This window comes from Bufo bufo, chromosome 11 (genome assembly GCF_905171765.1).
Source record: "Bufo bufo chromosome 11, aBufBuf1.1, whole genome shotgun sequence".
Lineage (NCBI taxonomy): Eukaryota > Metazoa > Chordata > Amphibia > Anura > Bufonidae > Bufo > Bufo bufo.
Genome location: NC_053399.1, coordinates 85,770,570 through 85,792,530, shown reverse-complemented (window position 1 = coordinate 85,792,530; position 21,961 = coordinate 85,770,570). Strand labels below are relative to the sequence as shown.

At 43.4% G+C, this 21,961-nt stretch overlaps 1 protein-coding gene across 1 annotated transcript in view; it reads left to right on the top strand.

Annotated features, from left to right (window-relative positions):
* The window catches only part of LOC120982368 (NACHT, LRR and PYD domains-containing protein 12-like), an 80,104-nt gene that overhangs the window by 40,013 nt on the left and 18,130 nt on the right, over positions 1 to 21,961 (top strand). Inside the window, exons 7-8 of the mRNA XM_040412453.1 lie at positions 2,782 to 2,952; positions 17,130 to 17,300. Coding sequence (XP_040268387.1) covers positions 2,782 to 2,952; positions 17,130 to 17,300 — 342 coding nt within the window. The remainder of the gene's footprint in view (positions 1 to 2,781; positions 2,953 to 17,129; positions 17,301 to 21,961) is intronic.

The window sequence follows — 21,961 nt, the reverse complement described above, 5'->3', positions numbered from 1 at the left end:
GATACTTTTATAACCCTTTCCAGCTTTATGCAAGTCAACAATTCTTAATCGTAGGTCTTCTGAGAGCTCTTTTGTGCGAGGCATCATTCACATCAGGCAATGCTTCTTGTGAAAGGCAAACCCAGAACTGGTGTGTGTTTTTTATAGGGCAGGGCAGCTGTAACCAACACCTCCAATCTCATCTCATTGATTGGACTCCAGTTGGCTGACACCTCACTCCAATTAGCTCTTGAAGATGTCATTAGTCTAGGGTTTCACATACTTTTTCCACCTGTACTGTGAATGTTTACATGGTGTGTTCAATAAAAACATGGTAACATTTAATTATTTGTGTGTTATTAGTTTAAGCAGACTGTGATTGTCCATGTTGTGACTTAGATGAAGATCAGATCATGTTTTATGACCAATTTGTGCAGAAATCCATATCATTCCAAAGGATTCACATACTTTTTCTTGCAACTGGTATATATATATATATATATATATATATATATATATATAGTCCAAAAAAAATCACAGGGCAGCACTCCCAGCTTCAGATGATGTAGGTGCCAGCGCATTGTCCTCGCTTGAGAATGGCTCTGTGAGAGAGCTGAAACGTTGCCTTTATCAACATGTGTTGAATAAATTAAAAAAAAATTCACTTTTTTATCTAAGGAGTGCTGCATTATACTTATTTGGATTATATATATATATATATATATATATAGAAAAAAGAAAAAATCCAGCGGGAGCACCAACCAAGGTATGGGTACAAGGTCCGGTACAGGGTAACGGCTATACCCAATATTGTAGAGACGAAGAAAGTCGGACTGCACTCCAGAGTAATGGTGAAATAAAGTGTTTAATCACCCATAGTATGGCAAACTTGCGACGTTTCGGCTCACAAGAGCCTTCCTCAAGCACAGAGACAGTGAAAGTGAAGGCATATAAAGGTATATCATAAGTGTTCAACCAATCACATTAAAGTTACAATCAGAGTACAATTGCATACATCTGTTACAAAGGACAATTAAACAAAGTGCATGTGCGTAAAGTGAAATGTGCCGTATTATCTACACTCTCAGGAGTATCTCCCTTTGTGTAGAAAAACATATGTAAAATGTGAAAATGAGATCAGTAAACAACATGTTTAAGAACAGTGATGAAATAGTAAATACGGATCGTGAAAATTAGACCTTAGGAAGCTATGGCACCCACATAGACCATCGCGTTCGTTGAGCGTCTCTGTCTCTTCACTGCGCATGTCCAGATAGACGTCATCATAGCACAAAAACTGTGGCGCATGCGTTCTATAATATCAAACTACCATCGCCATTTTGTTTAAGAGTAAATTGCCCTATTATTCCATATGTGTACATCACATTGATGTGGGCTGTGCAGAGTGTCACCTGAATAAGGTAAATAGCCGCAGTAGGGGTCTCCTACATATGTCAGTAGATGGATCGGGATTCCACCCTACCGAGAGGGACACCGAACCATGGGGCCGTGGGTGTCGGAGGGGGACACTTCCATGAACCCCGCCGACACCAATAGCCCAACTGCTTGCAATAACGCAGCCAAAGAGGAATCATTCCTCAATACAATAAAGCAGCATCACACCAAAAGAATAGTTGAAGATCTGGATTTACACGTAAAGGAAAAGAAATTACAAGTCTGGATTTGCGCATAGAAGAGAGAACAATGATGTCAACTCTGGGCTGTGTCGCTTCCAAAAGGGCATAGTTCACGGATCCGTATCCAATATTATGTGAATTCAAATATTCTAAAAGGCAAAGAGAAAATGCATATATTAATATTTATGTATATTATATTAGAGTTACATATTATTCTTTCACAATTCTCTTGCACTGTTATACATTTATGAGAGAGGTATAGCACACAGAGAGAACCGGGAGCGGGCCACCGATCCACTGTCTCTCACCTAAACTCAACATTAAGGCCTCTAGGGTGCAAGCTATCCAGATCATAGATCCATCGCAATTCTCTTTTCTTAAGGATTGCTAAGCGATCACCACCTCTTCTAGGAAGTGAAATCTGGTCAACAATCCAGCATCTTAGATCCCGTTCAGTGTGTTGAAGGGATCCAAAATGTCTGGCAACTGGTAAATCAGTGCGTTTTTTCCTTATGGAGTTTCTATGATTGTTCAACCTCAACTTCAATTCTGTTGATGTTTCTCCAACATATATTAAGTTGCAAGGGCAAGCCAACACATAAATTACATATGATGAGGAGCAGGTCAGATGAGATTTAATGGGATATTCTTTATTTGTATATGGATGTATAAAAGACCTAGATTTACAGATATAGCGGCAATTGACGCATTTGAGGCACGGAAAACATCCAAGCCCCAAGTGCGTCAATGTCCTCTGTATACTGATTTTCTTAGGACCGACATCTGCTCTTACTAGATGGTCTTTGATATTTCTGTTTTTGCGATAGGATAGAAGTGGAGGAAGTCTAAATTCAGGTACATCCTTAATGGATTTACTTAGAATGCTCCAATTATCCCTCAAAATACGCCCTATCGCCACACTGCGATCGGAATATGTGGACATAAAGGGTATCCTTTGAGTCTTTTGAGGGGTAATTGGAGCTATTTCTGTGTTAGTGTGCAGAATTCTACTTTTTTATATTACACACACACACACACACTCGTTTTATTGCATAAATAAGTCACACATTTTGTTTCACATTTTCTCTTCACATTCACAATCTAAAGATTTCATACTAACGCTCTGTGGATGCCTCACCCACATCTCATCTTATTATTCTTACAGTTTGTATGGTAATAAACTACCAGACACTGCCTGCATCCAGTTGGCATCTGTAATAAGGAATAACCAGTCCCTGAAGATACTTGACCTGTCGCATAACCCGCTGTATGGTCCTCACTTCAGTGACTTGATGGAAGCTCTGTCCAGTCCAGCCTGCAGGATAGAGGAATTATAGTGAGTATAAGAGATGTGTACAGGACTGAGACATGGAGAACAAGTTATATATGGATTTTATTCTATTTTATGCTCCTCACCATTGTTATGTCTATGAGATAAACTGCTGACTGCTCCTTCATATGTGACATCTCTACTAATATCTGACTAACGCACCAGGTCCAGTCCATCCTGCAGGATAGAGAAATTACAGTGAGTATAAGAGATTTGTACAGGACTGAGACATGTGGGACACAAGTTATACTTGTATTTTATTCTACTTAATGTTCTGCACCAATGTTATGTCTATGAGATAAACTGCTGAGTGCTCGTTGCTAGGACTTGCTAGGTCTGCTACCCCGAGCCCTACAGGTGTTGCTATGGTGTGAAAAGATCCAGGCCCAAGCTCCATCACTAAAGGCATATTTGGACAAGGGAATACATCACTACAAACCTCTTACATCCAGTAACATCTCCTCTGATATAAACCTTCTCTTTCCTCATCTTCTCCATTGAGAACAGTCCACCACAATGACTTCTATCAGCCATGTCTCGTCTGTGCAGAGTTTGCCACACAGACCTCTTAGTTTCCTCACTTTTCCATCATCCTCTCCAGCCAGGTGACCCAACATTGTTATCCTGCTGCTACCCCCAATACTGTGCCTACTGTGCTTAAAAATGCCCCCAAAATACTGTACTGCAGAAAATTACAGTGCCATACAGATAGTTCCCAGAGTGCTCCCAAAAGTCACACCAATAGTAATAATTTTCTCCCAAAGTGCTCTCATTCTTTATAGTGTCCCCAACATTGATAATGCTCTGTGAGAGTTCCCGTTGTTAGTAGTGCACCCCATATTGTGCCCAATAATGATAATGCCCCCTCAGAATCCCTAACGTTCCCTCAGTTGTAATAACCCCCCATACAGCTCCCAGTAGTCATAATGCCCATAGTACCCCCAGTAGATGTAATTGCCCCTATTGGGCCACTAATAATTATAATGGCCACTGTAGTGCCTCAGTAGTTATAATTTCCACCGTAACACCCTTACTAGTTGCAATGCTCACCCTGTAGTAAGCCCAATATACTGTATATTGGCCCCCTGGAATGCCCTTAATAGGTATCATGTCACTCTGAAGTACCCCCAGTAGGGTTATTATGGCCCTTGTAGTGACCTCATTAGGTATAATGTCCCCTGTACTATAGTATTCCCTGTGGTGCCCCCATTATTACAGTACCCTGTGTAGTGTTCCGAATACTCATAATGGCCCTCTTTAGTTATGCCATCCACATACAGTAGTCCCTCCACTAGTGATAATGCCACCAATAGTTCCCTCAGTACTTATAGAGCCCCTTTGTAGTTAAAACATCCCCCCCCCCCCCATACACACAGTGTCCCCAGTACCATCTTTCCCCAATTTCAGTTGAAACTTCCACAAGTCACAGGCCTCTTCCAGCCTATGAGCTGAGTTGCCGGCTTATGGGCTTAGGTGAACGTGTTAGTCAACACTGCACTTGCGGCTTGGTGGAGGTGGGCGCAATGATGTCATCACGCCGCCTGTGACCCAAAGCAGATGGTAGCTTTGATTTCATCATATTGCCTGTGCTGTTCTACGGTCTCATAGAGCAACACTTCACTGTCCTCCTTCAGTCTCTATTACCCAGTCTCTTTCAGCACAGGAGATGTGACCACTCAGCCAATTACTGACCACAATGATGATCCAACACAGTGATTGGCTAGTAATTATAAAAACAAAAAGCAGTGACAGGGGCACTAAAATATTTCACAATTTATTCACACAAGAAAATTACATATAACATAAACAGTGATAAAAATTGCCATTATGCAATGTGTTTCTCCGCCGGACCGCCGCCTTCATCCGGCAGCATGATCATACTTGATGAAGCCGATGGTCAGACACCGAAACGTGTTGCATAGTGGCAATTTTTTTTAATCACTGTATGTTATGTTTTATGCACTTTTATTGTCTAAATAAATTGTGGAATATTTTAGCGCCCTTGCTTTTTTGTTCTTATATTTACTTACTGTGATCGGGAGCCAAGCTGGAGATCCCGTTGCAGAGGGAGACTGCTTACAGACCATGTACACGTAACTACAAGCTATTTCAAGTACTGTGCCTTGCAAGCACAACCCCCACCGGTGAGCTATATCCCCCCAGGGTGATTACTGGTCTAGCAGAGGTCACATAGGGGTCACGATCCTCTTTGTTCTTCAGAGTGATTGGCTAAACAGTCACATTTCTGTGTTGGGAAGTATCAGGAAACAGATAAAAGGTGGGGTCCTGGGAAGTATAATATCCCCTAATACAGACAGACCCCAGACCGGAGTACCCATTAATACAGACCCCAGAACAAAGTACCCCTCAAAACAGACCCTAGACCAGAATACCACTCAATACCAACCTAAGGCCAGAGTACTCTTTATTAAAGACCTCAGAACAGAGTACTCCTCAATACTGACCCAAGAACAGAGAACTCCTCAATATAGACCCTAGACCATAGTACCCCTCAAATCAGATCCTAGAAAAGAGTACCCTCAATACAGACCTCAGACCTCAGAGTAATCCAAATACATAACCTACAGAGTGTTCCTCAATACCGACCTCAGACCAGAGTACCCCTCAATACAGACCACAGACCTATGTACCCCTCAATACAGACCCAGATCAGAGTACTCCTTAATACAGACCCCATACCACAGTACCCAACCAATACAGACCCCATACCAGAGTATCCATCAATTCTGACCCCATTCTAGAGTAACCCCCAATACAGAACCCAGACCAGAGTACCCCTCAATACAGACCAGGGTACCCCCCCACCCAGGGTACCTCCGCACCCAATGCAGAGCCCAGAACAGATTATCCCCCAATAAGGACCCTGAGACCAGAATACTCCTCAACAGACCCTAAACCAGAGAATCGCTCAATAGAGACCCCAGAACAGAGTACCCCCCCAATACAGAATCCAGACGGCAGTATCCCCCAGTACAAACCTCAGACCAGAGTATCTATCACCCCGTCAGGATTAATGGGGATATAGTGGAGCATGTGGCCAGTTTTAATTACACAAGACTTATATTGGGCTAGTCATATCAACTTCTTGGTAAAGAAGGCTCATCAGTGTCTTTATCATCTCAGCTGCCTGAGGGATTTCAGACTACCTCTCAGGATGCTAAAGAACTTCTACACCTGTGTCATCAAGGAAACATTACAGCCTTGTTCGGTAGTAGCAAGAAACAGAAACAGAACATGAGGGTGGTGCACTCGGCCGAGCAAATAATGTGCACTGACCTTCCTGATTTGCAGCTTATATATAATGAGAGGTGCTTGACCATGGCCATGAAGGTGATGTAAGACCACAGACACCCAAATAATGGTCTGTTTTGTCTCCTGCATTCTGGGAAACGTTACTGCATTTTTAAAGCTAACACCAAGAGAGTGAGGAAGAGTTTCTTCATGCAGGCCATTTGGATGCTGAATCCAGAACATCATAGATAGAGGGACAGAAAAATGAATTTACATCCTGTAGCTAATCAATTGTGAGACATTTTTATTGTACAATCAATGTTTTTAATGTAATGCTATGCCACTCTCTCTTTTTTTATGTAATGAAATGTTGTTTAAAGGGTTTCTGTCACCCCATTAAACCGTTTTTTTTTTTTTTTTCTTTACTAATAATCCCTACACTGCGATCTCCTCATACATAATCTAATTAATGATTTTGGTTCAGTAGAATTTCTTAAAAATTGATTTTTATAATATGTAAATTACCTTGCTACCAGCAAGTAGGGCGGCTACTTGCTGGTAGCAGCCGCATCCTCCGATGGTAGTGACGCCCCCTCTGCTTGTTGATTGACAGGGCCAGGGAATGGAATAGTTCTCTGCTGGCCCTGCCTGCTTTGATTCAATATCTGGCGCCTGCGCCGCGGCCGTACCTCTCTTCAATCTGTGCAGGCGCACTGAGAGGCGGCCACTCACTCGGCCGCTCGCTCCTCAATGCGCCTGCGCCGGGTGTAGATGTGACGTCATCGGCGCAGGCGCATTGAGGATGGAGCGGCCGAGTGAGTGGCCGCCTCTCAGTGCGCCTGCGCAGATTGAAGAGAGGTACGGCCGCGGCGCAGGCGCCAGATATTGAATCAAAGCAGGCAGGGCCAGCAGAGAACTATTCCATTCCCTGGCCCTGTCAATCAACAAGCAGAGGGGGCGTCACTACCATCGGAGGATGCGGCTGCTACCAGCAAGTAGCCGCCCTACTTGCTGGTAGCAAGGTAATTTACATATTATAAAAATCGATTTTTAAGAAATTCTACTGAACCAAAATCATTAATTAGATTATGTATGAGGAGATCGCAGTGTAGGGATTATTAGTAAAGAAAAAAAAAAAAACAGTTTAATGGGGTGACAGAAACCCTTTAAGCATTTGACCACACATTATACTATGTATTGCTCTGTGTGTGACAAATAAACTTGAAAATAAGAAAAAAAAATAAACCTTTAACATAGACCCAAGACTAGAGTATCCCTCAAAAAGGACCTCAGACCAGAGTACCACTTAATAAAGATCCCAGAACAGAGTACTCCTCAATACAGACCCTAGACCAGAGTACCCCCAATAAAGATCCCAGAACAGAATAGCTATTAATTCAGACCCTAGACCAGAGTACCCAAATACAGATCCCAGAGCAGAATACCCCTCAATACAGACCCTAGACCAGAGTATTTCCAATACAGATCCCCACCAGAGTACACAAGACCCCAGATCAATGTACTCTTAAAAACAGACACCAGACCAGAGTACCCCTCAATATAGAACCCAGACCAGAGTACCTATCAGGACAGACCCCAGATGAGAGTACCCCCCAAACCAGAACCCAGACCAGAGTAGCCCTCAGTACAGACCAGAGTATCCCTACATATAGACCCCAGATGAGATTACCCCTCAATTCAGACCAGAGTACCCCTCAATATAGACCCCAGACCAGAGTGCCCACAAGGACAAGACCAGAGTACCCACCAGTAGAAAGCCCAGACCAGAGTACTTCTCAATACAGACCCCAAAACTAGAGTACGCCTAAATATAGACCAGATTACCCCACAATACAGACCCTAGACCAGAGTATCTCTCAGTACAGACTCCAGATCAGAGTACCCCTTATACAGATACCGAGAACAAAGAACTCCTCAATACAGACTCCAGACCAAAGTACCTGAAATATGAAACCCCAAGACCAGAGTACTCCTCAATACAGACTGCAGACCAGAGAATACCTAAAAGCAAACCCCAGAACAGAGTACCCCTGTATACAGGCCCAAGACTAGAGTACACACAATACCAATCCCAGACCAAACAATCTCTCAATTCCCACTCCAGACTAGAGTATCCCTCAATACAGACCCTAGACCAGAGTATCCCCCAATATACACCTCACACCAGAGTACCCCTTAATAAAGATCCCATACCAGAGTACCCCCCAATACAGCTCCCAGACCAGAGTACCCCCCAATGCAGACACCAGAGCAGAGTATCCATCAGTTCAGTCCCCAGACCAGAATAACCCCCCGATACAGACCCCAGACCAGAGTACCCCTGAATACAGACCCTAGGCCAGAGTACCCCTCGCTACAGACACCAGACCAGATGGTCACCTCTCACTGGTTGCTCACTCCTTTCTCTTTTTGGCAGTGTGAGTATATTGTCTATAGTGGCTTCCAGAAATGAAAAGGATAATGGGAGAGGATGAGGTACCCACCCAGGAGATTTGCCAGCTTTTCTGGAAGAAGAAGAAATCTCACACTTTTCCAATAATTGGCAAGTATGGCATTAAATGTCACCCACAGTGTACAGAGGACACATATTTACACAGGCGTATTCAGTATGTACTGTACATGCAAAACTTTTTTTTCTAATATATTTTATTAATTGATTTTGACTTTTTACTAAAGAAATTTCCACCTAAAGCCCTGATTTCAACCGCGCTTTAAAATCACAATTCTGGCACGTCACAGACTTGTCAGCGGTGTATGGAGGTAAAGGTATAGTGTGTAAATAGAAGGGGTAGGGTGTAGTTTAGTGTGTATATAGATGCATCTGTGTGATCAAATCTGCATGTACATATAGTGTACGCGTGTGTAAATATGTGTCCGGGGTGCGCTATGGGTGATGTTTTTTTAATACCATACTTGCCAACTACTGGAAAAGTGGGAAACTTCTTGTTCTTCCAGAAGAGCTGGAAAATCTCCTGGGTGGACGGCTCATCCTCTCCGATTTCCTGCACTCCTCCTTGTGTCAGAAAGTGAAAGGAGTGTGCCACCAGCGAGAGGTGAGCATCTGTACATCTGGTCTAGGATCTGTATTGAAGGGTACTCTGGCATGGGGTCTGTATTGAGGGGTACTGTGGTGTGGGGTCTGTATTGGGGTACTGTGAGCTGGGGTCTCTTTTGAGGGGTACTCTGTTATGGGATCTGTATTGGGGGGTACTCTGGTTTGGGGTGGGTAGTAAGGATGGGTCCGGGAATGTATTTATTTAGGGGTTCTGGTATCTGTATTGTTGAGGATCAGGTTGGGGGAGGGGGTGTTCCATACACATCACATTATACACCTCCATTCAGAAGTTCCCTGATGTCACTTCTCAAAAGTGGACATCTGGCTAGAGGGGTTGTCCAGTTAAAAAAAAGTTCAGAATTGCTTAAAACAATTAAAAAAAACTCATACTCACCTGCTATTCAAGTCATATAAACAAGATGGGGTCTAATAGGAAGTCTGTAAGTATACCACTAACAGATGTACAGAAAGACTGCAGTGTGTTATATAAGTAATCAGGTTTTCTAGTGTGACCGAAAAGTAAAAGTAAAAATTTTTTTTTTTAAAGAGGCTTTGTCAGCATGATCAGTTATTATCAACCTATTAAACCAGGCATCAGGGGCGTTGCTAGGGTCTCAAATGATACAGGGCCCAAGCACCAATGCATATGGCCCAATTCTCTAAGTTGAACAACCGCACAGTGCCTCCCAGGTGATGTCTTCTCTGATGTACATGTTCTCTGTCATCATCTTTTCCATTTGGTCTCTACAACTTCTCTCATCCACCTCGAGTGTGACACACAGACATCTTAGCTTCCTTACTTTTCTATCATCATCTCCCAACCTGGAGTCCCCCACAGTGGTATCCTGCTGCACACTGTGTTCCCCAATAACCCCAAATACTATCCTGAAGAAAAAATAGTGCCCCCCCCCCCATAGTAATAGTGCTCCTCATAGTCCCATCAATAGTAATTCCTTTCTAGAATGCTCTCATTAGTAATACTGCCCCCTACTGGACCCAACAGTGATAATGCTCCACAAGAGTGTCCCCATTAGTAATACTGCCCCATACAGTGCCCCCAACCGTGATAACGCTCCCCAAGAGTGCCTCCATTAGTAGAAGAGTCTTCCAGTATTGATAATGCCCTTACAGAGCCCCCAGTATAATTATGGCCCCCTATTGTTCCCCCACTGGTAATGAAGCTCTCTACAGACCTTCAGTAGTAATAAGGCCCCCACAGTGCTCTTAGTAGAAATAAGGCGGATCTATAAGTCTCTCCTATAGAGGCCCCAGTAGTGATAAGAATGCCTATAATGTTCCCTGGATTTATAATACCCCTACAGTGCCCCCAGTATTTATATCACCCTCCCTACTGTTATAATGCTCGCCCTGAAGCTCCCCGAGTATTTATAATGCCGCCTGAAGTGCCCCCTGTAGTTATATTCTTCCATTTAGTGTCCTCAATTATAATTCCTCAGCACCTCCGCCATACAGTCCCATGTAAAAAACACTATTTCCCTCCCTCCACCATAGAGTTTCATATAAATACCATCACACCATCTCTCCAGCCCCCTCTAATATACAGTCCCATGTAAATAACATCACCCTACCCCAGCCACTTCCAAATTTCAGTCGCATGTAATTGACATAACTCCACCTCACTGTCCCATGTAAATAACTTCCCTCCCTTCAGCCCTAGCATACAGTCCCAGTTAGATAACTACAACTCCCAACATTTCTCTGCCACTCACACAGTCATGTAGAAGACCTCAACGCAGCCTCTTCCCAGGGCTTCTCTTCACTGCTGAGCCGTCCTCTCCTGCACTGGTCACATGATGGTGACATCATCACAGGTCCTTTTTAGCTACTGCATTTAGAACTGATCACATGACCTGTTCCTTCAGCTCTTGCAGTGCATTAGATTCAATTGCATTGCTGTCCTGGGGATGGCAATACAGTTATATCTAACAGGCAGGCAGGACATTCGGGGCCTGGGACAAAACATCAGGGGCCCAGGCCCCGAATGTTTTGACCTAGCAATGCCCCTGCCAGGCATACTGCCCATAGGGCTCATTAAGCTGATTAAAATTATACTTTTCTTTTGTCTGTATGCTAAACCGCTGCAGATATGTGTTTTATTCATATGCAAATGAGCAAGTTGGACATGTACATATCATAATCACTATGTACTGCAGCATTAACACATTGAGATATGCTTAGAAACTAATATACATATTACTGCTTTATTCACAGACACAATATATCATTATAAAGACACCACTAAGGCAACTTTCACACTCGCGGTTTGGGCGGATCCGTCATCGATCAGCAAAAACTGATCCATTACAATAATACAACCGCATGCATCCGTCATTAACGGATCCGTTTGTATTATCTGTAACATAGCCAAGACAGATCCGTCATGAACGCCATTGAAAGTCAATGGGAGACGGATCCGTTTACTATTGTGCCAGATTGTGTCAGAGAAAACTGATCCGTCCTGGTACACAATGTAAGTCAATGGGGACGGATCCGTTTGGCTCAGTTTCGTCAAGTGGACAGCAAAACGCTGCAGGCAGCGTTTTGGTGTCTGCCTCCAAAGCGGAATGGAGACTGATCGGAGGCAAACTGATGCATTCTAAGCGGATCCTTTTCCATTCAGAATGCATTAGGGCAAAACTGATCCGTTTTTCGACGGCTTGTGAGAGCCCTTGACTGATCTCAGAAACGGAAAGCCAAAATGCGAGTGTGAAAGTAGCCTAATGTGTTAGCTTTCTGAGCATAAGAAAACAATGTTTTTCTGTGTGGTAATGCTATATCTTAGTGATAAGTGCTGACGCTTGCTTGTTGAGATCCAAAGTTCAAGTCCTAGAAGAGACTCATATGTATTTTTTTTCTCTGTTATTTCTTTCTCCCTCATTTAACCCACAATAAAAGGATATACTATAATATAATAATAATAATAATAGTCCTTAAAATATTGAAAATAGTGTTTTTTATGCTTAGAATCCTAAAACCTATAACTGCTTTAGGGTACTTTCACACTAGCGTTAAAGTTTTCCGGCATTGAGTTCCGTCATAGGGGCTTAATACCGGAAAAAAATGCTTCAGTTTTGTCCCCATTCATCGTCAATTGGGACAAAACTGAACTTAACAGAACGGAATGCTCCAAAATGCATTCCGTTCAGTTTAGTTGCGTTCCCAGACCGGAGAGCAAACCACAACATGTTGTATTTTGCTTTCCGTCCTGGGGATGCGGAGCAAAACTGATCCTTCATGACCCTAATGCAAGTCAATGGGGACGGATCAGTTTTCTCTGGCACAATAGAAAACTGATCCGTCCCTAATTGATATTCAATGGAGTTAATGACGGATCCGTTTTGGCAATGTTAAAAATATGTTAAAGATAATACAACCGGATCCGTTCATAACAGATGCAGATGGTTGTTTTATCAGTAACGGAAGCGTTTTTGCTGAACCCTGCCGAATCCAGCAAAAACGCTAGTGTGAAAGTAGCCTTATTGACAGGCACAATATATGATTATAAAGAAAGCAGCAATACGTATTTCTAAGCTTTCTAAAAAAAACATTGGAGGTCATTTACTTAACGCCTATTTGTGGCGTATTTATGGCACAGATACAGTCGCAAAGGTTATTTGCACCACAGTCTGCGACTTTTCCCTGCTCACACCAGGTCTAAAAAAGGGGACGGGGAAGGGGACAGGCCATCAGGCCCCTCTCATTTATCATTTTCTAAGCCTGTTTTTGGCGTAGAAAATGGTCTAAATTTAAGCCAACAGGGGAGCTGGCATAGATTTAGACCAGCGGTGGATATGCCGAAGCTATGAAGAGGCCGGCGCCTCTTCATAACTTTGGTGGATCTACCACCAGCACTGAGGTCTAACACCGGTCTTAATAAATGACCCCCATCATTCTTAATATGATAAATATACCAGTATATGCTTTTATTATGGGTCAAATGAGGGAGGAAAAAGATATCTGAAGAAGAAAAAGTCTAAGTCTTTCCCAAGATTCAAACTCAGGATCTTAACTGCTGTGAGCATGCTAATGTCTAGCCGGGTCAATCAAGGGGAGAGCCAGAGCGTAGAGCACAGGGGATGTTACAAAGCAGTGCTCCAAGGATTCAGCCTGGTGCTCCAACTGGCTTATTTGCATATGAAAAAAAACATAGATATCTCTGCAGCTGTTTAGCACACAGACAAAAGAAAAGTATCATTTTAATCAGCATAACGAGCCCTAACAGGCAGCATGTCTTGTTTAATAGGGTTGATTTCTCTAGTAAAAGCAATTTATCATATTAGAGACTGTAACAAGTGCACAGCACATCTGTATATTACTATGGAGTGAGCCGCAAGTCATGTAACCATAGTATGTTGGTTAGTGATGAGCTTCAGGGGCTATATTCCAATTTGCGATATTTCACAAATATTTTGTAGAATATTCGTCATATATTCGCGAATTTGAGAATTCGAGATTATTTTATTGAATGCGAAAAATCGGCAATGTAAAAATTGCGTAATGCGAATTCGTAACGCGAAATACAGGCGTGGGTCACTTTGGCTACATTTTTCAAGCTGCTAGAAGTTTCATGAGTTTCTCCTGAGACTGGAGAAAATGGTTGGAACGGCAGAACATTACAATAGCTTTATATGCAGATAGAGCCAAGTGCTCCAATAGGTTCGCGATTGCGCTAATCGGCAGTAATTAGAAATTTGCACTACGTACAACTTCACATTTTAGCAGGTCTGACTACAGATTACTGATTGGCGCACTAAGAATTGTTGGGAACTTGACATTGCTTCCTTCTCATTGGCCCACAAGCAAAAAGCAGAGAGGAGTCATGTGTTCAGATGAACAAAAAAAATATAGCACTATATTCTAAATATTCGCAAATTCCAAAGTGGCGATATTCGCAATGAAAATTCGCAATTCGAATATTCAATACTAGTGTTGGTATTATTATGTACACAATGTATAGTATTTTTGATTATTATATGACAAACTTAATAGCAAAAACATAAAACTTACTAAAAAAATTCTGCATCTTAAGGAAGCATCAGGAATCCAAGCACTTCCTTAATAATATGCAGTGCACTCATAATGCGCTCTGCCTGATCATTACATTCTGCTGCTCATAGCCGCCTCCTCCCTATACCATATATACAGTACAGACCAAAAGTTTGGACACACCTTCTCATTCAAAGAGTTTTCTTTATTTTCATGACTATGAAGGCATCAAAACTATGAATTAACACATGTGGAATTATATACATAACAAACAAGTGTGAACAACTGAAAATATGTCATATTCTAGGTTCTTCAAAGTAGCCACCTTTTGCTTTGATTACTGCTTTGCACACTCTTGGCATTCTCTTGATGAGCTTTAAGAGGTAGTCCCCATAAATGGTCTTCCAACAGTCTTGAAGGAGTTCCCAGAGATGCTTAGCACTTGTTGGACCTTTTGCCTTCACTCTGCGGTCCAGCTCACCCCAAACCATCTCGATTGGGTTCAGGTCCGGTGACTGTGGAGGCCAGGTCATCTGGCGCAGCACCCCATCACTCTCCTTCATGGTCAAATAGCTCTTACTTTCAAAGTTTTCCCAATTTTTCGGCTGACTGACTGACCTTAATTTCTTAAAGTAATGATGGCCACTCGTTTTTCTTTACTTAGCTGCTTTTTTCTTGCCATAAAACAAATTCTAACAGTCTATTCAGTAGGACTATCAGCTGTGTATCCACCTGACTTCTCCTCAACGCAACTGATGGTCCCAACCCCATTTATAAGGCAAGAAATCCCACTTATTAAACCTGACAGGGCACACGTGTGAAGTGAAAACCATTTCAGGGGACTACCTCTTGAAGCTCATCAAGAAAATGCCAAGAGTGTGCAAAGCAGTAATCAAAGCAAAAGGTGGCTACTTTGAAGAACCTAGAATATGACATAATTTCAGTTGTTTCACACTTGTTTGTTATGTATATAATTCCACATGTGTTAATTCATAGTTTTGATGCCTTCAGTGTGAATCTACAATTTTCATAGTCATGAAAATAAAGAAAACTCTTTGAATGAGAAGGTGTGTCCAAACTTTTGGTCTGTACTGTATATATATTGTAGGGATTTGCTCTGGTAGACAGGCTTGCGGACGCAGTACAGAGGCAAGGACAACGTCTTTAACTTAAACAGTTCAGTGTTTATTCACACATAAGGATAAGCAAACCAAAAAGTCAGTTTCAGGGAAAACAGTCACCCTGAGTCTGGTGTTTGTTCACACCATGCAGCAATGCAGAAGTCCTTGGACATAGAAGAAACCACCTGCTCTCACACCAACAAGGTAGCAGGCCTTCACCCAGGCCCAAACTCCCAGGTCCCAACACAGAGACTGAGAGAGCTTCACTGTCAGAGAGGAGTAAATTCCTACCACCTGACATTGCTGCCTGAGTTTTATAGCCCAAACCAAGGCCTGGAACGTGGGGAGCAGCCACCCACCCTGCTCTTTGGCTGCTCCCAGTAAGAGCCGGCCCGGATTGGCTTTACAGCCATACTAAATAGACGGACCCTTGCGCCTTTCTACTATATATATATATATATATATTATACATCTGTAGATAAAATATGATAAAATATGATAAAGATTCTGATGGTCCCTTTAACACATCACTTGGATGTGATGAAAACACAATCAGTAATGTCCTTTATGTTTGAGAAGAGCAGCACTGTCACTAATACCTGCCCCCGCTGTATAACACATAATAGGAGTAGTGACCCCCCCCCCCCATCCGCCGATAACAGATAGGTAAGTGTTCTAGGACTGACCTCATCACAACCTGCATTGTGCCTCCACATGGAGGAGGTGTAATATGTCCTGAAAGTCTGAGACATCTGGAGGGACAGGTTCTGCTTCTATGGGGCAGACTATGGCTCTGAGCAACTCCCAGGTTATACAGAGCTGTAATATGTACATGAGCCCTTACCGCCATACAGCGCTCATCTCTGCCTGTGCTACATCACAGCTGTATGACGGTATTATTACTGATGACCCCACTTGTAATTTACTCAGAATGGAGACTATTACTGCTCGTTATCAATAAGTAATAATCAATACCAGCAGAATCCAGAGAAACCCTGAATGTTGTGTAATGTCTACTAATAATCCATCCCCCAAATAACTGACTGAGCGAGGGCAGAGCCACATGTGTCCTGTAGTAATGTGAGGAGGAGCATGGGGCCACAGGGGCCACAGGCTGATGACTACTGTACCTTCATCATCACTGATTTATGACCTGTTTTACTAACAGCCGGGGACATTTTCTTTCCACATTCAAAATCTACAGGTTTTATACTAACGCTCTGTGGACACCTCACCCATAACTTATGTTCTTACTAGTGTTGAGCGCGAATATTCGAATCGCAAATTTTAATCGTGAATATTTCCACTTCGTGACTATTTAGAATATAGTGCTATATATTCATATTCGCGAATAGTGTTGATTGCGAATATTCTAATCGCTAATTTATCGTGAATATCGGCACTTAGCAGCATCCCTAGCAACCAATAGATAAGTTGCCTACCCCTTAGTGTTGATCGCGAATATTCTAATCGCGAATTTTTATCGCGAATATAATACATTGCTGATTTTCGCAATCAAGTAATAAATGACTGGAGATCACGAATTTTCAAATTAGCAAATTTATGGCGAATATTCGGCCACAAAGTTGAGAAATATCATGAATTTGAATATTGCCTATGCCGCTCATCACTAGTTCTTACCACAGTTTGTATGATAATAAACTTCCTGCATCAGGTTGGCATATGGAATAAGTGATAACTACCCACATCTCATCTTATTCTTACAGTTTGGCTAATAATTATCTACCAGGCAGTTCCTGCGTCCTGTTGGCTTCTGTAATAAAGAATAACGAGTCCCTGAAGATACTTGACCTGTCTAATAACTATCTGTCTGGTCGTCACTTCAGTGACTTGATGGAAGCTCTGTCCAGTCCGGCCTGCAGGATAGAGAAGTTATAGTAAGTATAGGAAATATATACAGAACTGAGACTGATGTGGGGTACAAGTTATACATGGATTTAATTCTCTTTGATGCTCCACACCATTGGTATGTCTATGAGATAAACTGCTGACTGCTCCTTGATATGTGACATCTCCAGTAATGTCTGACTAATGCCCCAGGTCTAGTCCAGCCTGCAGGATAGAGGAATTATAGTGAGTATAAGAGATGTGTACAGGACTGAGGCATGTGGAGAACAAGTTACATATGGATTTTATTCTATTTTATGCTACTCGCCATTGGTATGTCTATGAGATAAACTGCTGACTGCTCCTTGATTTGTGACATTTCCAATAATGTCTGACAAAGCCCCTAGGTCTAGTCCAGCCTGCAGGATAGAGGAATTATAGTGAGTATAAGAGATGTGTACAGGACTGAGACATGTGGGGCACAAGTTATACATGGATTTTATTCTGTTTGATGCTCCGTGCCATTGTTATGTCTATGAGAGAAACTGCTGACTGCTCCTTGATATGTGATGTCTTTACTAATGTCTGACTATTGAACCAAATCCAGTTGTGGCTGCTGCCACTGTCCTCCTTTATACAGTAGCTGCACCTCTTAATTTGGTACAATCTTTATATATCCAGGCACAGCGGACACCTGCTCTTAAAAAATGTCACCCACCTGTGGGTACCATAGCTGCTGGGTTTTTGCTGTTTTAAAGGCTTATGTACACCTTTAGGGGCAATTTTGTTTATTTAAGGGGTTATCCCATGACTAATGTAAAAAAATGAAAATCCGACATCATATAGTACATGACAATCTCTTTCTAACAAAGCCAGAACCAGCCCTGTACCTCACATGGATCCAGAGATCTCCCCATTCATTGCTCTGCTAGATTTATATCAATCTGAAAGCTCAAGAGGAGTGTCTTTTCTGCTGCAGCTAAGAGGGTGTGTCTCAGCTCTCCCTATCACAGCTCAGGAGGCGTGTCTCAGCTCTCCCTATCACAGTTGAGGAGGCAGTTGAGAGATGAAACTGAGCATGTGCGGCCTTCTCAGTGAGCAGGTCAAAGAAATAAGAAAAAAACAAACTGAATGTGGCGCTATACAGATACATTTTATTGAATAACTAATAATTTTTTATTACATGCAATTAAAAAATAATTTAGATCTAGGTGCTGGTTTGAAAACTGTAGAATATTTTTCGTGAGACAATCCCTTGCATTTTCATGTAATGATTTTGAGCTAATTTTTATTATTATATGGTGTCCTTTTTTCTGTACAGAGCTGAGGTGCCCTAGAAACACCCTTTGGATTTTCTGTCTTTCCTGTCAGACCAAGAGCTGACGGACTCCTTATCTGTGCTCTCTGTATTTATAAACACTCATTATAGCTCAGTTCTTATCTTACTGATAAGAATGTGGCTTAAATAAGTGATCATGACCTCTCAGTAGTTTAGAGATAAGGTTTATTAGATGACTGGCACAAAGTGAAAGTACCAGTCACACAGCTAAATAAACAGTTAACCCTTTTTGACAAAACAGCTCAATATTTTTTAATGTAGGCCAACTTAACCGCCTCCAGACCGCCTAACGCAGATTTGCGTTCCGGAGGCGGCAGCGCTGCGCAGAGTCACGCATATATGCGTCATCTCGCGAGACGCGAGATTTCGCTCAAAGCCGGCCCGCGCATGCGCATCGCGGGCCGGCAAAAGTTAAAGAACAATTTCGTCACTAGCCTGCCAGCAATGATCATTGGCTGGCAGGCTGGCGATTTTCAAAAAAACGAATCACAAGCCATATAACAGATCATATTAGTAAATATGATCTGTTATATGGCTTGTCTGCTCCTCTGCTGGTCCTTTTCGTCGGTTGGATCCAGCAGAGGAGCAGACTTTCACAGTGAGTAGCACCAGCACTACACCTTAGCCCCAGATCACCCCCTGCACCCCAATTAACCCTTTGATCACCCCTTTGATCGCCCCTGTCAATCACTTAGTGAAAGACAAAAAGTGATTAGTGTAAACTGACACTTTTTTTTCCCACTAGTATTGGCTGTTAGGTTTTAGGATAGTTTAGGCCCCTTGGTTAGGTAGTTAGCTATCGGTTAGCGCCCAGCCCACCGCACCGCAGTCACTGATTCGCTGATTAGCGTATCGCTAATCATCATTTGTACTTTTATAGTATCTGTAAGTGATCAAAACTGATCATGGTCACATCTATAATTGTATTAGTGTCACCTTAGCTCGCCCTCCACCCAAAACGCAGTGTTTGCCCGATCAGGCCTGATCGGTCGCCCACATGTGCGTTCACCCACGCCCGCCCCACCGCAGTGACAAAAAATATATATTTTTTTGATCACTGCACATTCATTTTACACGCACTGCGGCGATAAAAAAAATCAGTTTTGATATTTTTTATCAACCGCAGCGGCCTCCAGTACTTCGCTAGCCTCCCCTTTGTAAGACAGGCTTGCTTTTTTTCTTGGGTAGTCTCAGGGAATACCCCTAAATTTAGTAGTCTAAATGGCAAACAGGGGGTATTCTTCTGAAGAGGCCTACAGGATTCTGACCCAGTCGGATGAGGAGTGGGAACCCTCATCTGACGAATCTAGCGGGTCAGAATATGAACCTGTAGAAAGCAGTGGCTCTCTGACCCAAAGTTCGGACGAGGAGGTGGAGGTCCCTGATAGCACCAGGCGTACCCAGCCCCGTGTCGCTAGACCACAGGTTGCGCAGGATCCGCTTCAAGAGCAGCAGAGTGGGGCTGGCGCTGCCGGATCACGTGGTGAGGCATACACGAGCAGCGCAGCCCTCCCTGGACCTAGTACCAGCACTGCCGTACAAACATGGTGACGTGGCGAGCACCAGAAGGGCAGTTGAAGCTGGTACGGTGGCACGTGCAGTAGTTACCCCGTCACAGCCACCGCACAGACAGGCCCGTAGAGCCCCTAGAATCCCTGAGGTGCTGGCAAACCCTGATTGGCAGTCACCAACTTCAGCCGCACCATTAGTTCCCCCTTTCACCGCCCAGTCTGGAGTTCGGGTTGAGACGGCTCAGATCGGTTCGGCCCTGGGATTTTTTGAGCTGTTCTTGACTGCGGAGCTCTTGGACTTAGTCGCGGCAGAGACAAACCGGTATGCCACACAATTTATATCCGCCAACCCGGGAAGCTATTATGCCCAGCCTTTCCGGTGGAAACCAGTACAAGTTTCCGAACTTAAAATTTTTCTGGGCCTTCTCCTCAACATGGGTCTAACTAAAAAGCATGAATTGCGGTCATATTGGTCCACGAACCCGATTCATCACATGCCCATGTTCTCTGCTGCTATGTCCAGGGCACGATTTGAGGCCATCCTCCGTTTCCTGCATTTTAGCGACAATACCACCTCCCGTCCCAGAGGCCACCCAGCTTTTGACCGGCTCCACAAAATTCGGCCCCTCATAGACCACTTCAACCAGAAATTTGCAGATTTGTATACCCCCGAGCAAAACATCTGCGTAGACGAGTCCCTTATACATTTTACCGGGCGCCTTGGCTTCAAACAATACATCCCAAGCAAGCGTGCCCGGTATGGGGTCAAATTGTATAAGCTCTGTGAAAGGGCCACAGGCTATACCCACAAATTTCGGATCTATGAGGGAAAAGATCAGACCCTGGAGCCGGTCGGTTGCCCTGACTACCTGGGGAGCAGTGGGAAGACAGTCTGGGACTTGGTGTCACCCTTATTCGGCAAGGGGTACCATCTTTATGTGGACAATTTCTACACAAGTGTGGCCCTCTTTAGGCATTTGTTTCTAGAACGGATTTGCGCCTGTGGCACCGCGCGACCTAGTTGCGTGGGCTTCCCCCAACAGCTCGTTACCACCCGTCTTGCAAGGGGGGAGAGGGCTGCCTTGTGTAACGAAGAACTGCTCGCGGTGAAATGGAGAGACAAGCGTGACGTTTACATGCTCTCCTCCATTCACGCAGACACGACAATCCAAATTGAGCGAGCAACCCGTGTCATTGAAAAGCCCCTCTCAGTCCACGACTATAATTTGCTCATGGGAGGGGTGGACTTCAATGACCAGATGTTGTCTCCATATTTAGTTTCCCGTAGAACCAGACGCTGGTATAAGAAGGTGTCTGTATATTTAATTCAATTGGCGCTGTATAATAGTTTTGTTCTCTACAGTAAGGCTGGGAGAACAGGATCCTTCCTCAAATTCCAGGAAGAGATCATTGAGAACCTCCTGTATCCAGAAGGTTCTGTGGCCCCATCCACCAGTGTAGTTAGCCGTCTACACGAGCGACTTTTCCCCAATGTCGTTCCTGGTACCTCAACCCAACCGTCACCCCGAAAAAGATGTCGTGTCTGTAGCAGGAGTGGAATAAGGCGTGACACCCGCTATTTCTGTCCTGACTGTCCTGACCACCCTGCCCTATGCTTTGGAGAGTGTTTCCGGAAGTACCACACCCAGGTACACTTAGCATAGGGATTGCATCTCACAGGACAGGCACACAGGGCTATTAGGGCCCTTTTACTCACAGCTGCTGCAAACCTCTCCTTTCACCTGGGATAAAGTGCATAACGTACTTCGCCACATCTTTGGGCGATTTGCGCTTTGCACATTGTCCCATGGGGAAGGAGAGGTTTGTTCTATAAAGGTAAAAAAAATAAACAAAAAAAAAA